General features: G+C 35.1%; 2 protein-coding genes across 6 annotated transcripts; one reads left to right on the top strand and one right to left on the bottom strand.

Moving 5' to 3' along the window:
* Positions 1–55: 55 nt before the first annotated feature.
* LOC130827402 (uncharacterized) lies at positions 56–10018 on the bottom strand. 4 transcript variants are annotated; one of them, XM_057693120.1, is made up of 11 exons: positions 9679–10018; positions 7743–7784; positions 7492–7636; positions 6268–6497; positions 3922–3979; positions 3091–3168; positions 2859–2947; positions 2028–2109; positions 1533–1718; positions 1195–1366; positions 56–942 (listed from the first exon to the last, which is right to left on the bottom strand). In XM_057693120.1, exons 1-10 carry the CDS (start codon positions 9816–9818, stop codon positions 1229–1231), a joined length of 1188 nt encoding a protein of 395 aa, XP_057549103.1. In that variant the 5' UTR covers positions 9819–10018; the 3' UTR covers positions 56–942; positions 1195–1228. The 4 variants fall into 4 exon arrangements, with proteins under 4 accessions (XP_057549103.1, XP_057549101.1, XP_057549102.1 ...); XM_057693118.1 differs by having other exon boundaries at positions 56–968; XM_057693119.1 differs by having other exon boundaries at positions 56–964; positions 9679–10007.
* A 2131-nt stretch (positions 10019–12149) lies between these two features.
* On the top strand, positions 12150–23669 carry LOC130827404 (uncharacterized). Of its 2 annotated transcripts, none has more exons than XM_057693122.1 (4): positions 12150–12315; positions 19285–19903; positions 19990–20109; positions 22398–23669. In XM_057693122.1, the coding sequence occupies exons 2-4, from the start codon at positions 19334–19336 to the stop codon at positions 23184–23186; spliced, it is 1479 nt and encodes a 492-aa protein (XP_057549105.1). In that variant the 5' UTR covers positions 12150–12315; positions 19285–19333; the 3' UTR covers positions 23187–23669. The 2 variants fall into 2 exon arrangements, with proteins under 2 accessions (XP_057549105.1, XP_057549104.1); XM_057693121.1 differs by having other exon boundaries at positions 12166–12315; positions 19316–19903.
* The last annotated feature ends 329 nt before the right edge of the window (positions 23670–23998 follow it).

Consider the following 23998-nt stretch of genomic DNA (forward strand, 5'->3'; position numbering starts at 1 on the left):
TCTTAGGTTGTGAGAACTGAATCTTTATCACAAGAGTGAAAGGAAAAGTAATTACTAGTACAACTCATGATTCTTCGGGGAATGGAGTAAATATCAAAAGGGTTATCTCCAAAATCTAGTTCACTAAGGCGATGTTTCAAAGGATGACAATGAGCAGATCGCATCGGAAAGAAGAGCACCTGATAACCGTGTTTCAGGAGGCTTATTCCGGTGACATTTCCTACTTTGTTGCGGGAAGTTTCATTTATTTTGAAATGTTTATTGTATTTAGCTGAAAGAAACAAACTTCGGATGGTTAACAAAGAAATATGAAGCATAGTCTTTAACGATCTTTATACCACCAAATAAACTCATTAGACCCAAGAACAGATCTAAAACAAAATCATATACTGTCAATAATATTTAAAAAAAATATAGATTAAAATGCAAATAGTTAAGTATTCTTTCTAGATTTAAAAAAATGTGCTTAATGAGACTTGAACCCAAAAGTCAATGTTTACATAGAAAAGCTCATACCAACTAAACCAACACATATATCAATATCTCTAGGTATATGGTTTCATATATAAATTAAATGCTAACAGTTGACATCATTGAACGACCCTAGATCTGACCTGATGTCTAGATCGGCATCCCACGGAGAATGCATCGGAACAAAGACGGCAGTAGCATAGTAGTCAGTACGAGCTCAAAATATATCCACAGTATGGAGTACCATAGAACAAGAATTGGTGTATAAGTTTAAACATTACAATCTATTACTGTTCTTGCTCTTCTATGCAACACTGTGTTTACAAACATAGAGATCTGCAATGATGTGCTCATTTTTTGGTTCAATGAGAATGATAATATGATAAAGCACACCTAAACTTCACAAGCACTATTTCAGGTTACAATAGAAGATATCCAGCGGCATAGCAAATGTGAACGTCTTTCTTCCACCTACGAGGCACTTGCAACATTGCTACCTAAGTATAAATAAACTAATGAACACTTCTAAACGGGGAAAATAATAGGAGTATTCTCATCAAAATAGTCATGCCTAGTGTATCCCGCTCATAGAAGCTATAATCAGGGTCTGTGGAAGGTTAGAAGACAGCAAACTATAACCTTATCTAAGGAAAGATGGAGGTTGCGATGATAGGAGTATTCTATTACTTGAAAAAAATTTGGAGAGGAGCAATCAAACATTACCAGTTATACACCAAGGTACTGTTGTTTGCATTCACTATGCGACCCATGTGGAGATTGCTAACACAGGAAGCATGATTAACAATCCATGATTCACAAAACTTTCAACATCGCCAATACTATCGAGTTTCATTTGGAGAGTATTCCATAAATGGTGAACAGGGCATGTCTGGTCCTGCGACGTGCAAACACGTTGATTTGTTTAAAGTTCATGTAGTAGACCATGAGTTGTTGGGATTAAGGCTTCGGAATTGTTGTAAACTTAACACAAACTTCTACTAACAAAGAGTCGTTGAGCTTAATAAAAAAATTACTTAATAAAAAGATAAGAAACAATTTACCTTTGAATTAGATATATTTTGCAAACCATTGTCCTCTAGCAGTTCTCTTTGGTTCTGCAAGTCAGCTGGCTGCTTTAGTGGCATTTTGATTATATCCCTGGTAATATCTTTGCTTGAGAAAGCTCTATAAGCTGACTCCGTGTGAATTGTTTCCATGATTGAACCAAAGAAGTTTGTTACAGGAACCTGATGAGAGAGAGCGAGAAGGCTAGTGAAGGAGTCTAAGGTGGATCTCATTGCTGAAATTAAACAACAGTACTTCTAAAACACCAAAAAATGTCAAAGCCTTATCCCCAAAGATTAGGGTCGGCTACTGGTACTTCTGAAACATAGAAAATATAATTTATATGTATTTCATGATTTGAAGCTAAATCGGGAAGGTATTACATGGATAGAAATCATGTGGATATTTTATAATCTGTGAAGTTGTAGATTGTGTTTGCCATCAATGGTCAATCAGAAACAACCGCTTTGTTTTTATAAAGATTTGCATACCTCTCCTAGATTGCGTTGGTATAAATCAGTTCGGTAATATGCCGTAGACATAAGCAAACTTGGGTTGTAAGAATTAAATAAACTGCAAAGGAAGATTAATGGAATACATTATCATTAAAGGTGAGAAAACATGCATTGAATAGGCAGAAACAAACACGAGAGCATACCACTTGTTAAACAGATAACATGCATTCAAATATTCAATAGGTATTGGACATCAAACAGTCCTTTATTTTAGCTACCATTGGCTTACCACTTAATCCAAGAGAGGAAGAGCTAAAAGCTGGTAGTTCAGTGCCTTAGTCCATGGCACCATCCAAGACTTCAAGGCTGATTCATCTAAACAACAGTGCAAGGGGCCACAATTAGGGGTGTTCAACGGGCCGACCCCCCATTTTGAGCCCATATCCAGCCCATTTTAAGAAGATTTTGTTAGGGCTGGGTTGAAAATAAAACGGGCTCTACAATAATTAAAATGAAACGGGCTATAAAAGGTTTGGAAACAAGCCAGCATAATTGATAGATGATTTAGTTATTATAAATGACAATGCCAATGAGGATCATTAACGTCTCTACAATTTAATTATTATAAATGATAATTTAATTATTTCCTCCTTGATTGATCGTGGTTTTCCCAATAGATAGTATTTCACATCTCAACTTGTTTAAAGAAACATACAAGTTTTAAGTTATAACTTTAACTTATAACCACAACTTGGTGAACTAGCATCCGTCATTTAGTTAGCTTTCTTTTCTGATTACTATTAGGTATATGAATTAAGATATCAGGATCGTACAAAAAAATCATAATTGATGATTATTTCAATGTACCTGCTCAAAGAGGCATTGTCATGCATATTTAGCCTTTCAAAAAACGCAAGGGTATAATAAGTGAAGCGATCTACAACAGATACGCCAACCTGAAGCAGAAAAAATTACATATAAGAAAATACATGTACATGGCTACTTATAAACATCAAGAGCATGAATACATTTCCCATCCTTCATAAAAAGGATATTCAGAAAATTGATTAGTAGCAACCAGAACGTCAAAGCTACTTACATCAGAATCCAAATGGTGAGAATATGAATTTTCCCCTTTCATGCTACTCCCGATTGCCAAAACTCCAGGTGATTGAAGCTGCAAAATGAAAAACTACATTATGCTCCCCAAACGGGTTGCACGTTGTTGAAGATTTTTCATTTACTTCTCCATGATCTCTGAACATGTCAATAAAGTAGTTTAAGCTGCACTATTGTGAAGAAACTCTCATAGACCTTTGAAAATATAGTCTCCAACTATGTTACTCGGACACTTCATTTTGCTTCACGTACTCGTGTCCGATCCTTGATGCTCGGACATTGTTATGGGACTTAGAGACTTAATTTTAGGTGTAAAATTGTATTTAGAATATCCGACATGTTGAACACGTACCAGTGTCCGACATCAGTACCCGAGTCCAAGTAACATAGGTCTCCAAGTTCAAGGGCTAGAAGAAAAGGGAGGAGACAGGGAACAGAAAGAAAAAGAAGGAACAGGGAAAGACAGTATGGTACCCATTCCGTACCTCTAAATTTTAAAAAACAAATGTGCTATGGAATTAACGAGATTAGCGAAGGTAAAGATAAGAGCGACCTTTCCTTGAGCATTCATGATTAGCTGGTCCGCTCTTTGCGGGATACAATGGATAACATTTTAGTAACGCGTGATGAGGGGTAATTCAAGGATTAAAAGCAGTAAACAAACTTTCAAAGAGAAACTGAAGCTCATAAGAGCAATATGGAATATATCCCTACACATTCATCACACATAATTATTCTTACTTTGTTTTCTGGGTGAGAGAAGGGACATAAAATAAATGAGATCATATGCAGACACAGACTACTTGCAAACCTGATTGAAAAGAGTGGCAGCTTGACAAGTGTCAACCATAATCAGAAGCTCCTTGAATCTGAAACAGAGAACACCAAAGTTCAGAATCTTAAAATTCCATTAGTCATCAAATCACATTGAGAGAAATTCATCTTTAGATCAACTGAAGAACTCGACTTCACACATCATAGTTCCACGTAACGGAAGGAAAATTCATGCAACGCATACATTACCTATTATTTGCATTCAAGCTTTTAAAGCATAGTTTCTCATGATATTTGTTTCATATGAAAAATTGCTCGGATTGAATTTTCCAACTTCCGAGTTACAAATATGAATATTCCTTAAATCTGTCTAGTTCTTGCATATATTCCAATTTTAGTAATAATCATTAGGTTGTTATGGTCCATCGCAAGGTATGGGACTTGTCCCACATTGGTTGTAAAGTGCAATTGATGTGGGGTTTATAGGCAAATGGGCTCTCTCACCTCATAGGCTAGTCTTTTGGGTGAGCTCTCCTGTTTGTCCTATAACAGTGGTATCAGAGCCGGACTCGGAGTGGGTGGCCTGGAAGAGCTAGTCGTGACCCAATGTAGCCGTGACCCAACGAGGACGTTGGCCTTATGGGGGGTCGATTGTTATGGTCCATTGCAAGGTATGAAACTTGTACCCACATCGATTGTAAAGTGCAATTGGTGTGGGGTTTATAGGCAAATGGGCTCTCTCACCTAATAGGCTAGTCTTTTGGGTGAGCTCTCCTCTTTGTCCTATAACAGATGTCATGAAGGGCTGGGAAGGAGTATTATAGGAATTAAGTAATAAATAATACTTAGTAATTAGTTAAATGAGAGAATAAAATGTGGAGATAATTAGTGTAAATAGAGGGAAACGGGAAGGGTTTTAGGAATCATGCATTCAAGTAATACTTTTAAGAGGAGTTTTATTACTCATTAGGAGAGAAAAGCCTCTCGAAAGCTTGTGTTCTATCTTTTGTAATCGTTCTTTGTTTACATTCAATCTTTCCATATACATTTACATTTTACATACAAATTATTACATTCTTTACATTTTCTGTTCAATCTTTAGCAATTTCATCTAATGGCTAAGCCAATCCATGACATAATCATGGGGTTGTTTGAGGTGAGGGAATTTACCAGGATGGAGTATTCCAACTTCCAACTTCCAAGTCACCAAAATGTAATATGAATTGACTAATTGAAGTTTGCATTATGCAATATGGTTCTATCCAAACTCTTATGTAAATTGAGAATTAGAATTTGGTCATGCTTGTGTTCTAGTTGTTCATCAAGAGTGTCAACTCATTCTATACCCTTGATAGCTTGTCCCATATGCCAATGCAAAAAAAATGTGCTAGTGTCAAGACACACACCACCCAGCCCATCAACGGAACACTTCTACGCCAAACACCACCACCTTCAAAAGTCCCTGGCATCAACAACTGTAAAATTATCCATGAGCGCCCGCCAATAAACCCCCAACAGATGCCACTCGCAACCCTCACTTTAGACCTATCCCATCAGCTATGCTCATGAACCAATGTCCTAACCCCAAAATCCCTCACTGCCACAAACCAATATCCCCACCTGCCCAGAGACTCACAGTTAGAGTAGTGCAGAATGTCGAAAGAAAAATTACTATTTAAGGAAAAATTTTCATTCAGGGGGGAATAACATGAAATGTTAAATTGTTGTCTTTACTAGAAGTTATAAAAACTGGAAGTACAATTTGAAACTACACAAGGGGAATGGCTGAATGGAAAAAAAAGACAGAATGGTATTCTATTTTATAAGGAAAAATTACCGTGAATAATACAATCTTTTGTTAATTTCCCTACAATAATATCAAGTATTGATTAACCATGAATAATACCAACTTAAAGGGGTATTTTCCCAGAAAATCCCTAACATGTTAAAAATCAAACCATAGGTGATTATAAGACAAAAAAATTGTAAATTAGTTAATAAACTAAAGTTGGTATTATTCTAGGAAAATACCCCTAGTTGGTATTATTGTAGGAATATTAACAAAAGGTTGTATTATTCACGGTAATTTTTCTATTTTATAAACAAGCAGCGTTGATATCATTCAGAATATGACAAGGGCCCCTCATATCTTCTAGTGGTAACTTTTTTTCACCTCTTCCTCCATTGTAGGACTTTCACCATGTCCATGTGTCAAGGAAAGGTATAACTATTTACTTGAGACATCTAGATTTCAGATCTTTGCATCAGTGGAAACAGTAAACCGTAATCATGAAGTATCTGCCTACACTAAAATAATAACACATTCATAGATAACTATGAAGTTTTAGATATGTGAAAAATATATGAGTAATTCGTTATTTACCTCTGCTTTTCTTTCATTTGTTTCACTGCATCAGCTAAATCATGACTTTGAAGTTCCTCAGAGTCTTGAAACTTCAAAAATTCATCTCCTCCATGGCCGGCCATGTATAAAAGAATGTGGCTTCCTTCATCACTTAACAGCCGTTTTGACCTTGGTACTGCATTTTCATGCCGTCCTGTTAAAACTCGCATGAAGTTTTCTACAGTGACCTCATAACCTCTATAATCAACCTGCAAATCATACAAAGTGTATTCATCTCTGATCAGTTAAGGTATTTAACCCTATCGCACTGGCCATTGCCTGCTCTACACTTAGAAGTTTATACAGAATAACAAGCTATCAAATTATAAATAAACAATAAATAATTTTAAAAGGCTGTAAGCACTAAAACATTCTGCCAGAATTTTCGATTACAATGTTGAAAGGCTGATGTGAACAAAAAGGGGGATGTTCTACTTCAAACAAAAGTAAAATTGTATACAGCCCCTCCATCCAACTGAAGAAAATAAAAATATCTTAAGAAGGGAGAAACACACTAGCCATGATTGTTAACAAACATCACTTTCTCCGTCCCATATAAAGTGTGACTTTTTGAAAGTGATAAAAATAAAGAGAATACCATTTATGTTATGTTTCTCGACATATGTGTAATTTATTACCATGTTAAATGTTTATATATTGTACAATTAGAAACATAACAGTTATTTTGGGATTTCTATCGAAGAAAAATATACTCCTTCGGTCCCTCTCAATTTGCACTTTTCATTTTAGTTTGTCCCACTGACTTTGCACTCTTTTCTTTTTCGGCAATGATCTCACTCTCCTTCTTTTAAACTCATTCACAACCTTATATTCTCTCTCCTTCTTAACCACACATTCTATCATCCACTTGTTTTTTGTAAAATTCTCCAACACAATTCCTAATTTCCACTAAATTTCACTCATTTTGCAACTTGTGCAAAATGAGAGGTACAAAGGGAGTAACATATTAAAAGGGACGGAGCCACGAAGGGCGTATATTAGAAGATATGTCTGCATTCTAGTCTCTACAAATAATAATCGCTCGTCAAGATAGTGACAATTATTGTGTCAGATAAAGTAATGAAATGACGAGCATTCAAAATGAATAATAGAATTCAAAACATATAGTGAAACAAGATCAGGTGGTAGTAACAGACAGCAACTAGGTATGTACAAACTACAAACTCAACAACATAAAAGCACCTCAACATTGTCTCCATACAAGTTAAGTCGATGGTTCTCGTTGTTGAAAACTTGTGCAGGGTACTTATTTCTAGCATTACAAGCCATATCATCAGCCAGCATGAGTATTATCCTTTCATCAGGTATCCCCAGCCTCTTTACAGTCCTAAGTTAAAAAAGGAAAGCAAAGTTGCAGTGACTAATTGGGCAATACAAAATGGAATATTACTGGAGAGCGGGAGGAATTGAGGACACTTCTTTTGTAAATTTACCTATATAAAGATAGAGTATTCGCCATGTGTCGATAGTTGAACCTTCAAAATAAAAGATCGGTTCAATTATACTAAGCAATCAAATCAGTGAAACTAATAGACTTTATATAGGAACATAAGATTAACTATTTTAAGGGTCAAATATGATATTTGTATTACTCCAAGAGTACAATGAGCTTCTCTAAGATAGAGATCATGGTTTTTTCTCTGAATATCCAATAAAATAAGGTCATATAGGTATCACAAACTGCTTTGGAGATAAGTACACCAGCTATTACATGATTACAAATCGAGAAAAGCAGGAGCACATCGAAGCAATCAATTATTTTCAGAAGGAAATTTCTTCATACATAATTCTTTAGTTTTCCAATGATAAGGAACCTAAATAACCAAACGCAAATCCCAATACCCAACAACAAAAGGGAAAATAAGCGTAGGTCCAAAATTCATAAAAGCATCTTTATCTTTGAATTTGGTCTGCTTATAAGCTTGAAAAAAATTCTAATTAGCAGGAAATAAATGAAAAAAAATATTAAAATACAATATGAAATACACGAACATTGAAGCTATTGTTGACATTAGAATTCAATACAACTCAAAATAAATCAACTAAAACATCCTAAAAATTCGGCCAAATAACATATCATAAGAAAAAGAAAAGAAAAATCTATTCATATGGAATCAAATGCAAAGCCTATAAATGAGCTCATTTATAAATACATTGTTAGTCGAATCTTTTTTCTGTTTTTGTTTTAGTCGTTGTAATGAACCTTGTATATACTGAGCTCACATGGACATGATTACATACTTACTTCATATCTTGATACTTGAACCACTTCTTCCAGAAAGCTCCCACATTTAAGAGAATTATAACTTGCAAAGAGGAAGTTACTGGCAACACAAAATGGCATTCCTCTCGATTTCTAAAAACTTGGACTTTGGTTAACAGAATAAGAAAACTCTTTCACTATAGTGGTGAAAACCTCTTGGCTTCATTCTAGTTTGTAACAACTTTCTTGCTCAACCTCAAAAGATGAAATTTCACATCAGCTCAAAAACTTATAATTCTAAAAGAAAATATTTTTTAGAATTACTTTTCGGAAGAAAATCTCTTCACAAAAAGTGTATAGCTTGACAGAAATTTGGGCGCAGCACATGGGATAGCAATGAAACCAATATTGTATTGCATATATTACAATGATTGATTACATCAAGTACTGTACCATGATGTTTTTGGTGAGACTCTTGTTATTTTGTGAGCTCATGTCTCACTATACTCTCTCATTTGACGAGAACACTCATGGTGTTCCTCACACATGTATTTGGTGACAGCACATGTTACTCTACCTCTCTCGTCCTATAGGAGCTTCTTTTGTGGCTCATCACTCCAATCACACATGCTTGCCCATATTTATACTTGTAGAAATTCTTTCATGCTCACAATTTGACATTCTAAAACCTTCTTAAACATAATCATTATTTTGCAAAATCATCCAAATTTCTAGACTTCCTCAACACTCGGTTCCTAGTTCTAGAAAATTCTTATTTGCTTGCACTGATAAACATGGATTTCTCTAAATTTTCTAAAATTATTTCCAACATTTCTTCCCAATGAAAAGGCTCCTAAATTACTTAAAACATATTCCCAATAACCCAGCAACAAAAACTAAAAATCTAGCTCCACAATCATTTTTTACTTTGAAATTAGTCCATTTTTAGCATCAAAAACACCCTTATTTAGCAAAAACAAAAAAACTAAAACCAGAAAAATACATACACCAAGATTGAAGCTGCTCTTGACATTGGAAATTCATAAAATTAAAACAAATCAACTCATTCAGCAAAATAACAACCCATTTAAATAATCCGAGAAATAGAAAATGGGAAACATTCAATCGATCTACATCAATCAAGAAAAAAATAAAGGGTATATTACCAAAAACGAGAGGTGCAGACTAAGACAGCCCAGTTGTTGGTGTGCATTGTGGTGGAAAATTTGGATTCAGCAGTAACATTAACATTATACAACCCAACAAATAAACAGAAAAGTATTAAGATTGCTAAACTTGTATTCATCTTTATGTAGACCAAATTTTGGAGAAACAGAAATCTGGAATTCCCCCCTTAAGCTCATAGATCGCAAACCTACGGATTTTCAGATTTCGGATCAAGAATCAAGAATAGGGTGCTCATAGGAAGAGGACTAGAGTAAAAAATCGAAACAGCTAGTATCTCACGCCCAATGCATTACAACGACATCCAGTTTCTAATTTTTTATGAAATGCTACTGATACCACTTTTTTAAAGAAAATTTTATATAGTAGCATTTAGTTTATGTACAAATTAATTGTCGTAGTATTTTCCGTTAAATTTTTGTTAAATTCCGTTTAATTCATCATTTTGTAAGTTTTCTCCACATGATAGCATCCAGTTTGTGTTTAATTCACAATTTTAACTTTTAATTTACCAAATTAATATTTAATTCACCGTTTTATTCATTAACGCCCATAAATATTATAATAATTTTGTTTTCATTCAAATTATTGGCATTATAAAGTTCTAAAGGTAAGTAGCCAAGCACTAATACTAATACATATTTACTTCAAGCAAAATTAGAGATAATTCTAATAATAAAAGCAAGTAAAAGTTATCTATTTATTTATCTTTTTCTTTACAATTTATGAAAAAAAATGTATAAACCAATATTACAAAAAGCTAATGATTAACGCCGTTAACAAAACAGGAAGATGGTAGGTAGGATTTGGTGTTGATGGAGACGATGGGGAACCAGTGTTTATAACCTCTAACAAAACCTTAGCCTTTTGTTGTATCCACTTGCATCATTTTATTATTATTATAATTATTTCTAATTTTGCGTGAAGTAAATATGTATTAGTATTAGTGCTTGACTACTTACCTTTTGAACTTTATAATACCAACAATTTGAATGAAAACAAAATTATTACAATATTTATGGGCGTTAATAAATTAAACAGTGAATTAAACATTAAATTGTTGAATTTAATGTTAAAATTGTAAATTAAATAAAAACTGGATGCTACCATGTGGAAAAAACTTACAAAATGATGAATTAAACGGAATTTAACAAGAACTTAACGGAAAATGCTACGGCAATTAGTTTGTGCATAAATTGGATGTTACCATGTGAAATTTTCTTAAAAAGTGCTACCACTAACATTTCATGAAAACTGGATGCTACCATGTGGAATTTTCTTATCTTTAATCCCTATTTACATTATTAATGCTTATTTAATGTAACCTTAATGTCTATTTTTAATATCTTAGATATCTATTTAAATCATTATTAATGCCTACTTATAATATTTTAGAAAAAATATAATGGGCTGACCAATTAGAATGGTCTCTCGAGAATTTGTGAGATCGAAATCAAAAACTAAAAAATGATATTTGTTGTAGCTAAGACGATATCATATTATCTAGTTTTGCTAGTTTTGAGTTAATCTAAAATTCTAACGATCAAAATGGTCAAAATTTTGTGTTTTTCATAAAAGTTATTTAGATATGACTAAATATTTATATATTTTATTTCTAATTTCTTTTGTTTTGAAGGAATATTTTGGATTCTATTGAATTATATTATATTAAAATTAAAATACTTTAACAAGTATCATTCCGAGTTTTTACCCAAAGCGAAGTATATAGAAATGTTGGCAATATGAATAGTTTCAAGTCTCCAAGATAGTTACAAATTATAGCCTTAAAAGTTGGATTTTTTTGTAGATTACAGCTTTAATCTTATTTTTCTGTGAATTACATCCATTAAGGTAATACAACATTCAAGTCAAATTACAGGATTTCGACCACTCAAAATAATCAGAATCGTATGATTTGGTCAGAATATTATAGACATTGGTACTTTAGTAACCGTAATTCGCAAAAAAAAAAAATTGTAATTCGCAAATATCCTAATCTTGAAGAGTGTATTTTACAAATAATTCTAATAAGATTTCAGCAAGTATAGTACTAAGACTTTTATTTTGAAGATAAGATAAAGCATCAATTGGTGATGTGCATTGTGGCTCGATGGATAGAGCATTTGCATGTTGAGCATGAGGTCTGGAATTTGACCCCTGATGGGCGCAGGTATCACCTGAAGAGTTTCTCGACTGCGTGCATCCTCTTTAGTCTCTTCTTAAGGGGATATGTATCCACTTAACTGCGCAAAATCCTCTTGACAATTTAGAAATTGAAACTGCTTTGTGATTTTGTATAAATATATTTTTAATTATCCTAAATTTAAGATTATATTAATTAATAATTAATTTCACATAAATACTTATTTTTTAAAATATAATTTCTCTTAAATAATTTTTTAAAATTTAATATCACATAAATACTTCAATTTGCTCCAAAGTACTTGTATTTGTCAATGGTAGTATAATTGTTAGTGAAACAATCATTTAAAGCTATTAGAACCCTAGCTCCTTTGCCTTGCAAATAATAAGTAATATACTCTTGATAAGTTATATAGGCGCGGGTAACCTCCGTGAAGCACCGGAACTCCGCGCACTTTCCACCAATTCATAGCTCGGTAAACACCCATTTTTTCCTCTCTAATATCTTCAGATCTCAATTTTATGCCTATATATATATATATATATATATATCTTCTTTTCGTTGATTTTATTTTTACAATCTCAATTTCAGTGACCTCGAAATGGTTCGAATTAATTTAGGGTAGAATATTGTAATTTTAAGTTACTGATTGATATTAGGGTTCTTCGGACTGTCATTTCTTTTGTTTAATTGATTTTGTCACTGTTTGTTACTTTTATACCCTAAAAACCTTGTTCGCAATCTATTTTTTTTATTTTTGTTTTATCCCTAATTAGTTTGGGTATATGTTTTAATCATGCCTATATTGGTAGTTTACTGAATTTGAGATTATGGCAGACATTTTGAACATTATTTATTGTGTATTTTATCAATCAGATTGTGACCTTGTAAATGTGACCTATTTGAGTATACAAGTTCATGTAATTGGTGATTTTGGGATTACATTGGTTATTTGGTATATTTGTATGATTGTATATAGATCAATTTTGAGTTCAATTGGCATTGGCCTAAAGCAAAGTATCCCTTATATGATGGATCGAGTGCAGTCCTGGGTGCAGTTTTTGGGGAACTGAGTTGAGTTGGGTTTTTAATTGCCTAGAATACTATGTGTACTTGAAGATACGCAACTGGTTGCTTGGGTTTGGACTTTGAAAATTGGTTATTATGTTGCTGTGTTACCGAATGACACACGGGATAGCCGAGATTATGATCATTTAATAATTACGATTCAACATGGGTACTAAAGCAGTTTCCAATCATTGAGCGGAAGAAATTTACTTCTAACAATCTTATGAGCGCCATTTAGTGGCTGACTATCTTGAGTATAGTGTAGAAACAAGACCGCTTTGCACTTTTATCATATCGGCCGAATCGTAAAGGAATTGCAGCCAAAACCTCTTTTTTGAAGTCGTTTTTAATCATTTAGTAGTGAGATACTTCCTCAGTTCCCATGAAAATGCATCACTTTTTTATTTGAGTTTGTCTTACTTGCTTTACGCTTTTTTTGCAATGGCCTCACTTCTTTTTTGTAATCTCATTCACAAACTAATTCTTCCTCTTTATCTCAATCAATCAATTTTCACTTATACTTTTATTTCGTCTTATTATTCAACTTCAAATTAACATTTACACCGTAAAAAGGGGATCAATTTTATGGCACAACGGGAGTATAAATTTTCCTCAAGGTTCTAATGTTAATGTACACTGAAGTGTTGAGAGTTGTGACTTCTATAATTTAAATTTATTTATGGATATAGAGATTTGGAATTGTATACGGTTTTCAACAGTTACAATATCAGAATCAATCATATGGAACCAATTGTTTGAGGATTGTAAGAAATTGTTGGTTCTTTGATCTATGTTACAAAGAGCTTGTGTGAAGTGTTAAGTTAATTCATTGAACATGTTAGTGTAACTTTTACTCATAAAGACATCTTCTATCAAATTAGTTTATCTTCGGAAAAGAGAACCTACATTGTAATAGGAACAACAAAATGCAATTACAAGAAGATATTATAGGGGAAATTTTCTATCAAATATTTCCTGGAGTCTAGTGTATCCTAGTTTCTTTACATACCAATTTGACTTGTAGGGGAAATATTTTTCTTATGTTCCAAAGCCTTCTTGTGGATTGTGTCTTTGGGTAGGCTTTGAACATACACTTTAGAAATCATTATGCAAAAACAAGGCCGCATTGAATCGACCGTGTTGAAAGGTCTTTTATAAAAATGAGTTGATATTTTTCGCGTCGTAAAGGTGTAAAAAAGTTGTGTTCGCTGTATCAAGGTATATCTCATGCTTCTAAGCGTTATGATAGTTGCATTAACTTCTGTTACTACATCACTGTCATGATTGTTACTGCAAATTTTGCACTATGCTAGAATATGTTACATCACTTGATAAGTGCTGAATCAACGAGAGATCATCATTAAGGAGTCGATATATATTTTCTTTGTTCCTTAATACTTGCAACATTTGTTTTTTATGCAATCTAATGCGTTCTTTTGATAATTTATATCTTAAGTTATACATAACTAAAAATTTTAAAAGTTAATATTATGAAAATATCCAATTAGACAATTCAAATAAGATCCTATGTGACTATATTTTTCTTACACATTAGCCGCAATATGTAGAATAAGTTTAAATGATGAATAATAGCAAAAACTATATGTTGCAAGTATAATGGAACAAAGGAAGTACCTTACAAGTAGTATGTAAATGAAATTTTACATCTTTTACCGATGGGTGGTCCAAGATGAAACAAGTATAGTACTTGAAAACTAAAGATAAACTTAAGTAAAATTTTTGAAATAACATATTATGTTTTGCTTTTGCTTCCTTCGTTATTTATTTCTCACATGAACAAGCTTGATTGAAATTTTATGTTTCATCCACATTGATGATGGTCTAAGTCCCTTGATTAGCCACACTATGTGTTGACTTGGTCTTAGAATTAGCAACTTTAAGATTATCCTCTTTTACCCTGAAATTTAAATCCAAACTTGTCTTTTTGACTGATAATGAAATTGTGTGTTGCTTTGGTACAATCTTTCCACTCATCGATTGTAATATCCTCATACATCTAGTGAATCGTTTGGCACTTGGTTGCATTTGAAAATGCGCTTTAAGGCACCTAAGTGCCTTGGCTAAGGGTGAAACATCATGTGTTTTATTTATGCTTCAGCAAAAAGTCACTTGGGGCTCGTCTTTGATGGAGCTTTAATGCTAGTTTTTGCAATCCAAATTCTGTTTCGTCCATGCAATACAGCCTTACCTATTTTCTATTAGCAACAAGGAAACGGACCAAGTATGATATGCAATAAGTACAAGTGTGAGCAAATGAGTAGCCTGGGCTTTGAAGCCTTGGGGAAAATAATTTGAGAAAGATTCTAATGCTAAGTTCGATCTTTGCAGCTCGTATGCAAATGGGAACAAGGGATGCATTTGTCGATTTGAAAAACATTTTATTAATCAATTAAAAGTTAGATAAAACTTGTTAATGGTGGACACCAGAATTACACATAGTACTCTATTTAAGACTAGATCTATACCTTAGAAAAGGAAAAAGAAGGCAAAATTAGGTTTGAACCGGATATGGAGGGGCCTTTAGGAGCTATTCTATTGGGAGATCTAAACGAACTTATTTACCTTGGGTTTTTTTTTTTTCTATTGGAGGACACCTTGTCAACTTTTCTTTACTTGGCTGTTGGCTGTTAATAGCTACATGTTTCCTTATTGAACTAAATATTGGTTGAAAGTTGACATCACCTTGCCATTTTTTTTTTGAAAGAAAAGGAACGCTAAGCATCACATTGAATCTAATTGGAATACAAAGCATCCTTAACAAAGGTCGGGGCAACATCTTCCCAAACCTCGACACTAACTCCAGAGGAAACCCATTGAGTAACCTATGAGCTACACTATTACAAGAACGGGGACAAAAGCTGAAAGACAAAGAGTGAAAAAAATTCTTGAAGAGGAGACAATTATCAAGAATAGCTTGCACATGAAAACTTCTTTGCCCATGGAAATTCAACGAGTCGATGATATTCTTACAATCACCATCCACCAAAATGTTCGACCACCCCCGATCATTAATGCACGAAAGAGCCCAAAACAAAGCTCGAGCTTCGACCTCTTTAGCAGAACTGCCGACCCAAATAGTCTTAGAGCTCAAGAATGAACTTACCAGTCCTATCTCGAACCACAAATCCAAGACCAAATTTCTCCTTAGAAGCAGCAAAGGCACCATCAAAATTGACTTTAAGGACATCAAGAGGAGGACGACCCTAAGAAAGCTTCTCCATACTACAAGATCCAGAAGAAAGAGCCATGGAAAGAGAGTGATGATAATCCTTGAGCCAATCCGAAGCGCTTCTGACATAAAGAAGAGGAGGAGCTTGGCGATTCTCAAAAACTAACTCATTCCTAGCTTTCCAAACTTGCCAACACAAAGTTGCGAAGAGTTTGGTCTTAGCAACACCCGAGTTAAGCCAAACCCAATCAAGAACATCTCTAAAAGAGGGAAACCTTCTACCTTCAAGATCAAGTTCAGAGAAATCCCATAACATTTTTGCCCAGTGACACTCAAACAGCAAATGCATCAAATGCTCATCTCGGCCGCATCTCTTAACCCAAAAAAGCTAGGGATACCTTTGGAATTGAGGTTCAAACCATGAGGGATGCTATCCCAACACGCACGCCACACAAAATCTCGAATCTTAGGAGGAACTTTAAATTTCCAAAGCTTTCCCCATAAGGGATCAGGACCTTAGAACATGAAGCAAAGTCCACGTCATTCATCAAATGAGAGTACACATCCTTTACACGAAGAGCTCCATCGACACCCTGAATCCAACATAATTCATCCTCAGCTCTACCAATGCTAATAGGGATATCCAAAATCTGATCGGCCTCAAAAAGGCAAAAATTTATCACGAACCAGCTTCTCGTTCCACCTCTTCGTATTTTCATGAATAAAATAATCTAAGGTAACATCAACCATCAAATCTGAACGTGGAGAAACGACACGCCCTAACCCAAAGCCACCGAACCAAGCATCCAACCAAACACTGATTTTTTTTGCCATTACCAACCTTCCGGCGCAAACCACCTACCAAAGCCTTACGAGCTCCCCAAATGCTGCACCAACCATAGCTAGGGTAACATCTCATCCTAGCTTTCCAAACACCACAAGAGGGAAAATATCGAGCCTTAAGAGTCCGAGCAACCAAAGAGGACTGACGGAAATGGAGCCTCCATAACTGCTTAGCCTACATGGCTTGATTAAAAGCCTCAAAATCACGAAAACCCAACCCTCCAACGTCCTTAGGCCTACAAAGAAAATACCAAGCCTTCCAACAAATCCCCTTTTTATCCTTAGGAATTCCCCACCAAAAGCGACGAATCATATTGCTAAAATCCTTACACAAACCAATCGGAAGCTTGAAACAACTTATAGCGTAGGAAGGAATAGCCTGCAAAACGGATATGATGAGGACTTCTTTATCAGCCCTAGAAAACATCTTTTCTTTTCACCCTTGCACTTTCCTCCAAACTCTATCACGCAAATCTATAAGGAAATCCTCTTTGATTTGTCAAAAACGGTAGGCAACCCAAGATATTTCCCATGAACAACCACCTCTCTAAATTCCATAATAGAATTGATATGATGGCGCAAACGGGTATTCAGATTGTGACTAAAAGAGAGCTCACACTTCTCCAAATTGAGCTTCTGACCAGACAAAAACTCACACCAACAAAGAATATTATTAATAATGGTAGCTTTCTTAACCGAAGCTTTAGAGAAAATAATGTTGTCATCAGCAAAAAACAGGTGTGTAATATCAGGAGCATTTTTGGCAATACAAACTCCACGCAACATCTTAGAATGATAAGCTTGCTTAATCAAAGCACCTAAACCTTCGGCACACAACAAAAATAAATAAGGAGAAAGCGGGTCACCTTGTCTCAAACCCCTCTGAGGAACCATAGGAAGCATAATGCCCTCAGGATAATCCCATTCGATTCGATCGTAGGCTTTGCTCATATCAAGTTTCAGAGCCATAAAACCCCTTTTCCTAGCCGAACTGATCTTCATAAAATGAAAAATCTTCGAAGCCAACAGGATATTATCTGTAATAAGACGCCTCAGAACACACGCACTTTGATTTTCATCGATGATATCAGGCAAGAAAGTTTTCAATCTATTAGTGAGAGTTTTGGAAATCAACTTATACGAAACATTACACAAGCTAATAGGACGAAGGTTCTTCTTCTCACGAGGCCTTTTGACTTTCGGAATCAAAACCACGTGGGTATCATTCACTTGAGCTGGCATACCCCCAAAATTAAGGAACCGAACAACCATACTGCAAACCTCATCTCCCGCAACATCCCAAAACCTAATATAAAATAAAGCAGGAAAACCATCCGGACCAGGCGACTTAGCCGGTTGCATGTCTTTTAAAGCCATAACAACTTCATCTTTGGAATAAGGCTTCAAAAGAACATCTCGCATAGGATCAGATAAGCGCACCTCAACATTCTCAATAAGGTCTTTATCAATAGGAGGCCCTAGAAGATAGAAACAACTCAGAATAATATGCATTGACCACACGCATAAGCTCCTTCAGAGCAAACTGCTCCACACCCGAAGAATGAAATAAGGAAATAATTTTGTTCAGTTTTCTACGATGAGAAGCACGATAATGAAAATAAGAAGTATTCTTATCCCCATCTCTCAAAATAAAAGGTCTACTCCTTTGCCAAGCTTCAATTTCAATCTTTTTACGAATGTCTCTAATCTCATCTTCAACTCTACGTTCCTCCTCAATATTAGAAGTAGTTTGAGCCATCCAACGAAGTCTATTCAACCTTTTTAATAGCCACCTAAGACGCTTATGAATGTTCTTAAAATTATGTTTGCCCCCCCTATCCAAGATATGACCACAAAGCGAAATCTTCTCAGACCACAAGCCAAAACTAACCTTCCCTGCATCACGCCAAGCAAGAGAAACCACACTCTCAAAACTAACCTTGCCATTGTTGATAACTCGTGTGTTGCGTGATGAATCTTGGTTTATTTTCTTTGCTAAATGTAGAAAGAATTTAATCTGATTCCAGCTTGAGATACTAGGAAATTTGCAGTGTTTTCTAAAATGAATATTAGGACAACTTTACTGCATAACGAGTGTATGGGGACTTGTGAATAATTTTCTCTGTACTTGGGTTCATGCATGTTCTTTTGAGTCAGATCTCTTGGATACTGTATACATGTAATTTGAATCAAGTAATTCATTAATTTGGTTCATTAATGTCAAATGTTTTATTACCTGGATTGTTTTTTGTTTCTGCATGTTCTTTTATGATCTGATCTCTAGGATTTTGTTTGTATGTAATTTGAATCAAACAATTCATTAATTTGGTTCATTAATGTCAGGTTTTATCTCTTGGGATTGTTTCTTGTTCAGTTTGACAGGAAATAGAAAATGGTGCTGGAGAAGAATAAGAAGAAAGAGGGGCCTGCTACAAACTCCTCTCAATTGTCAATCGTAGAGAAGAAGACCCCAAAACATTTGAAGCTTAAAGCTAAAAAGCTGAAACAATCTAACAAACAGAAACTGCTGAAGTCAAAAGAAGCAGAATGTTCCACACAAAGTCAAAACCTGAATAGAGATAAGAACAAAATCACTACCAGAGTGCAAAATGAAACCAATCACAATATAAGTGAAAATGAGAAAGCGAAGAGTTCACTCAAGGGGAACAAAAAGAATGGGAATATTAACCATCAACAGAAAAAAGTTGATGCTCCGAATCCTGAGAGAAAAGTGAGTGGATTGATCTTCATGTGCAATGCAAAAACAAAATCTGATTGTTTCCATTACAAAATTATGGGTGTCCCTTTTAAGCAAAAGGAGGGTGTGCTTAGTATAAAGCCTGGTTTAAAGCTTTTCCTTTATGATTTTGATCTCAAACTTTTGTATGGAATCTTTGAAGCTTCTTCTGCTGGGGGCATGAAACTTGAGCCACCTGCATTTGGTGGGGCTTTTCCAGCTCAGGTAAATCACTTTGAAAGCTTGTTTAGTTAACAGAATTACAGAATATTCAAGCCTTTTCATCATTGATGTTGATATTATTTTTTCAGGTGCGCTTCAGGATATTTAAAGACTGTTTGCCTCTCCCTGAAAGTGTATTCAAAAATGCGATTAAGGATAATTATGATGAGAGAACACAGAAATTTAAGACGGAGCTAACGTCCAAACAAGTAAGATGTTAATCTTCTTTGACTTTTTCTTTGGGGTTTGAAGTTTCAAACTCAAATTGCTGTACACTTTTGCTGGTAGTCCTTTGTGAACCACAGTCATAGACCTGGTGGCTGTTGTCGAACATAGGTAAACCGTAAACACAATCATGTACTTAATTCTTGAACTTTTAGAAGCTTTTGATGGAATAGGCTATAATTTGGCCGCCAAAGGACCTTCTTGTCGGAAAATATGTTAAATGAACCATTTCGAAGTCTCATCCTCTAGTCATCAAATGGAACCGAGGTTGTGTAGAGATGGGAATGAGGGAACATTGGAATTGACAAACATAATAAATTAGGTTCAGTTATAGTTTTGCATGAAAAACAGAAAAGTGACACCGAACACTAAGATTCCGGTATCCCAATATCATTAAATGGCTCTTGCCTATTAGGAGTTTTTAGAGGGGGGTGATATACTGATATGTACGCAACCATATCCTTGTAATAACAAAACAAAAACATAAGAAAAACAGAAAAACATATGTATTTTAAAATTTAGAAAAGAGATACTGAATTGAAGCCCAATTTCCTGCTTAAAACGTAAAAATAGCTTTGCATCTAACTATTCACAAGTGAGAATTTGAAAGGAAAGAGGCTAAATCTAATGAGGCAGATAACAAGAGAGTTCCAGATTTTGAATAGTGTAAGCATCTAAATTCTAAGCTTAAGGAAAATACTAGTATTGCCATCACCAGAGGAACATGGGGGTGAATGACAACTTACCAATTGAGAATGGATGTGGTCATTCAGCTCTGTCGTTGGCCCTTTTCCAAAGGGTCTAAGGGAGCTTGTGTGAAATTCCACTTGAGTGATACTTCTGTGGCTTTTTATGCCCCCCCACATTTTTGTTGGTCTTCCTCTTTTGAGGGAAAAGGCATGTGTGTGCATGTGCGGGTCCAGGACAATGATGTCAACAAGTTAGATAATTAAATAATTACATTCAATAACGTTTTAATTAAGTCAAATGTCTACGGCCAATTTTCATATTTGATCAATAATTCACTATTAAACTATCAAGTTTGATCAATACTTTCAAACAAATACAAAACAAGTCCTTCCAACTTTCCACTATGCCTGGGTAACAATTTTAGAGAAAAGAAATAGAAGGGAAAGGGGAAAGGGAAGGAAGGGAAGAGAAATGAAAAGAAGGTAATTCTTGTTTGTTTAGGAAGGAAGGAAAGGGAAAGCAAGGGAGATGAAAGTTTTCCCAATTAATCTTTCCAACTTTAAAGAGATCGAAACCTTAACCAGGGAGTCAAAATGCAGTCGAGTCATCTCGGAACGACTGTTTTCTAACTGCATATATGGTCACCGTTCTTATTTCTCGCGATTTGGAACGGAGTTTCAAAAAACGACGAGCTAGGTTGGAAATTGGCCGCATCAACCGTTACAAGCCTCAATTTCTCGCGTTTTGTAATGGTATATATGTTCACCACCGAGATTACGTGTGAGTTCTTAAAATTGCAGACAACAGTTGATGTTCTGGAAGGTTGAAGGAGAAGAAGTGAAGTCTTGGTTGATGTTCTGGAAGGACTAAGGATGAAGGACGGAGGACGAAGGAGAAGTGAAACATTTATTAGAAGCTCAAAGGAGAAGAAAGTTCGGTTGATGTGTTGGAAGGACGAAGGAGAAGAAAGCTTGGTTGATGTGTTGGAACGACGAAGGACGAAGGATAAGTGAAACATTTGTTTTTTTAAATTAATAATAAAATATGGGGGTAAAGCAGATATTGGAGTATTGCAAGTATTATAGTACAAGTGGGGTTGGTTAAGTGGGACTTGATAATATTAAGTTGTTTATATAAATAGATAATTTAATTCTAAATTCTTTCGATTGATATTTGAAAATTGTATTTCAAAAATATAACGATATTGCGACCAAGTTCGTGACCGCGACCGTGTTTGTTCACTATGACCTTAACAAATATTACTCATCTGATCCCTCTAAATTCCTCCCCTCCAAACCCCGTCTTTCTCATTTTGTTATCCAAACAAGGGATTCTTCATCTCCCCAACTCCCTCTCTTTTTTTTTTCTTTCCATCCAAACTTAACATTCAAATCTCAACCTAATCGAAATAATAATCAAATAGAGTTTGAAAGAGTAACGTAATTAACTAAAAATAAAGTTAATTGAAACATTTTCTTGATACCTAAATACAAATTTTCATGGATAAACCTGAAAAAAAGTCCAAGTAATATCTAATATAATTGGTCATGAATATAATTCTAAATTCTTTCAAACTCTGCAGGTGAAAAGCCTTAAATCGATGTTTCGTCGTGTTCGGCAGCCTCATTTTGATAACCATTCTGGTGTTCTGCAACCTAAAATCTCTTCTGATTCTCTTTTCGTCACTGAGAAGGAATATCGTAGCTATGGCTTGCGACCACAATTGCATGGCACAAGGCAGGATGCAGTTCCTTATGCTCCTGTTCTCGTTCCTGAGTCTTACAGGACTGGTCCCGAGGTGCAGGGTTTTAAAAGTGCTGTACAAGAGCATATCAAACCTGCTCCATTACATGGGCATTTTCCCTCATTGCAGACTCAGGCAGGTAGTTCTGAGCCTATGTTTTTGAGTGAAAACGAGTATCGGATGTATGGTTTGCGAGGCCGAACTGAGCGTTCTCCATTGGTACCATCCTCCACAAAGCCACCTAACCAGTTAGATCGTCACCGAGAGAATCTATACCATTCTCATAATGATCTTGTGACCACATCCGGCCCGTTTTCAAGTTTAACAGCAGGGGCTGGTACATATGAGCCACATTCTCAGTCAACAGTGATCGAGGCATATCGTGCTGACTTGCGCTCTGCACGTTACTCAGCTGATTACCATTTACCTCGAAGGGTAATTGATGAAGGGTTGTATGCATATGCTTCTCTTGATTTATCTGAACACAAGAGAAGTCATACTAGTGGTCAATTTGGAGTTGCACCCGCACCCACTCCCGCACCTGCACCTGCACCTGCACCTGCACCTGAACCTGCACCTGTTTCATCTCGATACTCATTTGCTGGGGCACTATATTCCCTTAGGTGACAATAGTTTGTAATGCGGCCTATCCTTCTGACAAGTATAGTTTCAAACGCAAGCCGTTGTAATTTCGTTTCGGGGAATTGATGATGCATGTGAATAATTTCATTCCGTTCTAACTGGAATAACATTTGTGGGAATGTGAATTTGAATGCTAGAGGCCGGTTAATATCAGAAAATTATCTCCAGAAGTTTTAATGGCTGATGTTGAGATAATCAAATCTTTACTATCTTAGTTGAGGTTGCGTGTCCAAGCCTTCATGTTGCAATGTAGTACATGTGGAGTGGAAACAGAGAACACAACTGATTGTCCGAATAGGTGCTTTGAGATTACCTATGGAGTATGGAGTAACTTATCCCTAATTTTTCCGGATATAGTAAATTTACCGTATTGTTGGTATTAAATTGTGCTAATGAAAACAACTTATATAATTTACATGAATGTATTGTGTCGTTTCCATCGTAATCATAAAGAAGTTTACCACCTAATACTTCCCATGTCTCATGAAATTTGTCTCACTTTCTTTTTTAGTCCGATTTATTACAACATTTGTCGCATTTTTATTTTTGACTATGATCTACATTTTAATTTTCATCTATATATTTAGTTTACCTTTTTATCTCATCTGCATATTTCTATGACTTTAAGGGTTAATCTTTTTCCAAATATAGCCCATCACAATTCACAAACTAAACTCTCGCTTTGCACCCGCAAAAACTTATTCTTGCCTTACAGTATACTAGACCGCGGTTGCATTTTTTATCTTTGTTATACGGATTTTGTTTAGTAGTAGAGAAGATTTTCAATAGTACCCTTT

Source organism: Amaranthus tricolor, chromosome 11 (genome assembly GCF_026212465.1).
Source record: "Amaranthus tricolor cultivar Red isolate AtriRed21 chromosome 11, ASM2621246v1, whole genome shotgun sequence".
Lineage (NCBI taxonomy): Eukaryota > Viridiplantae > Streptophyta > Magnoliopsida > Caryophyllales > Amaranthaceae > Amaranthus > Amaranthus tricolor.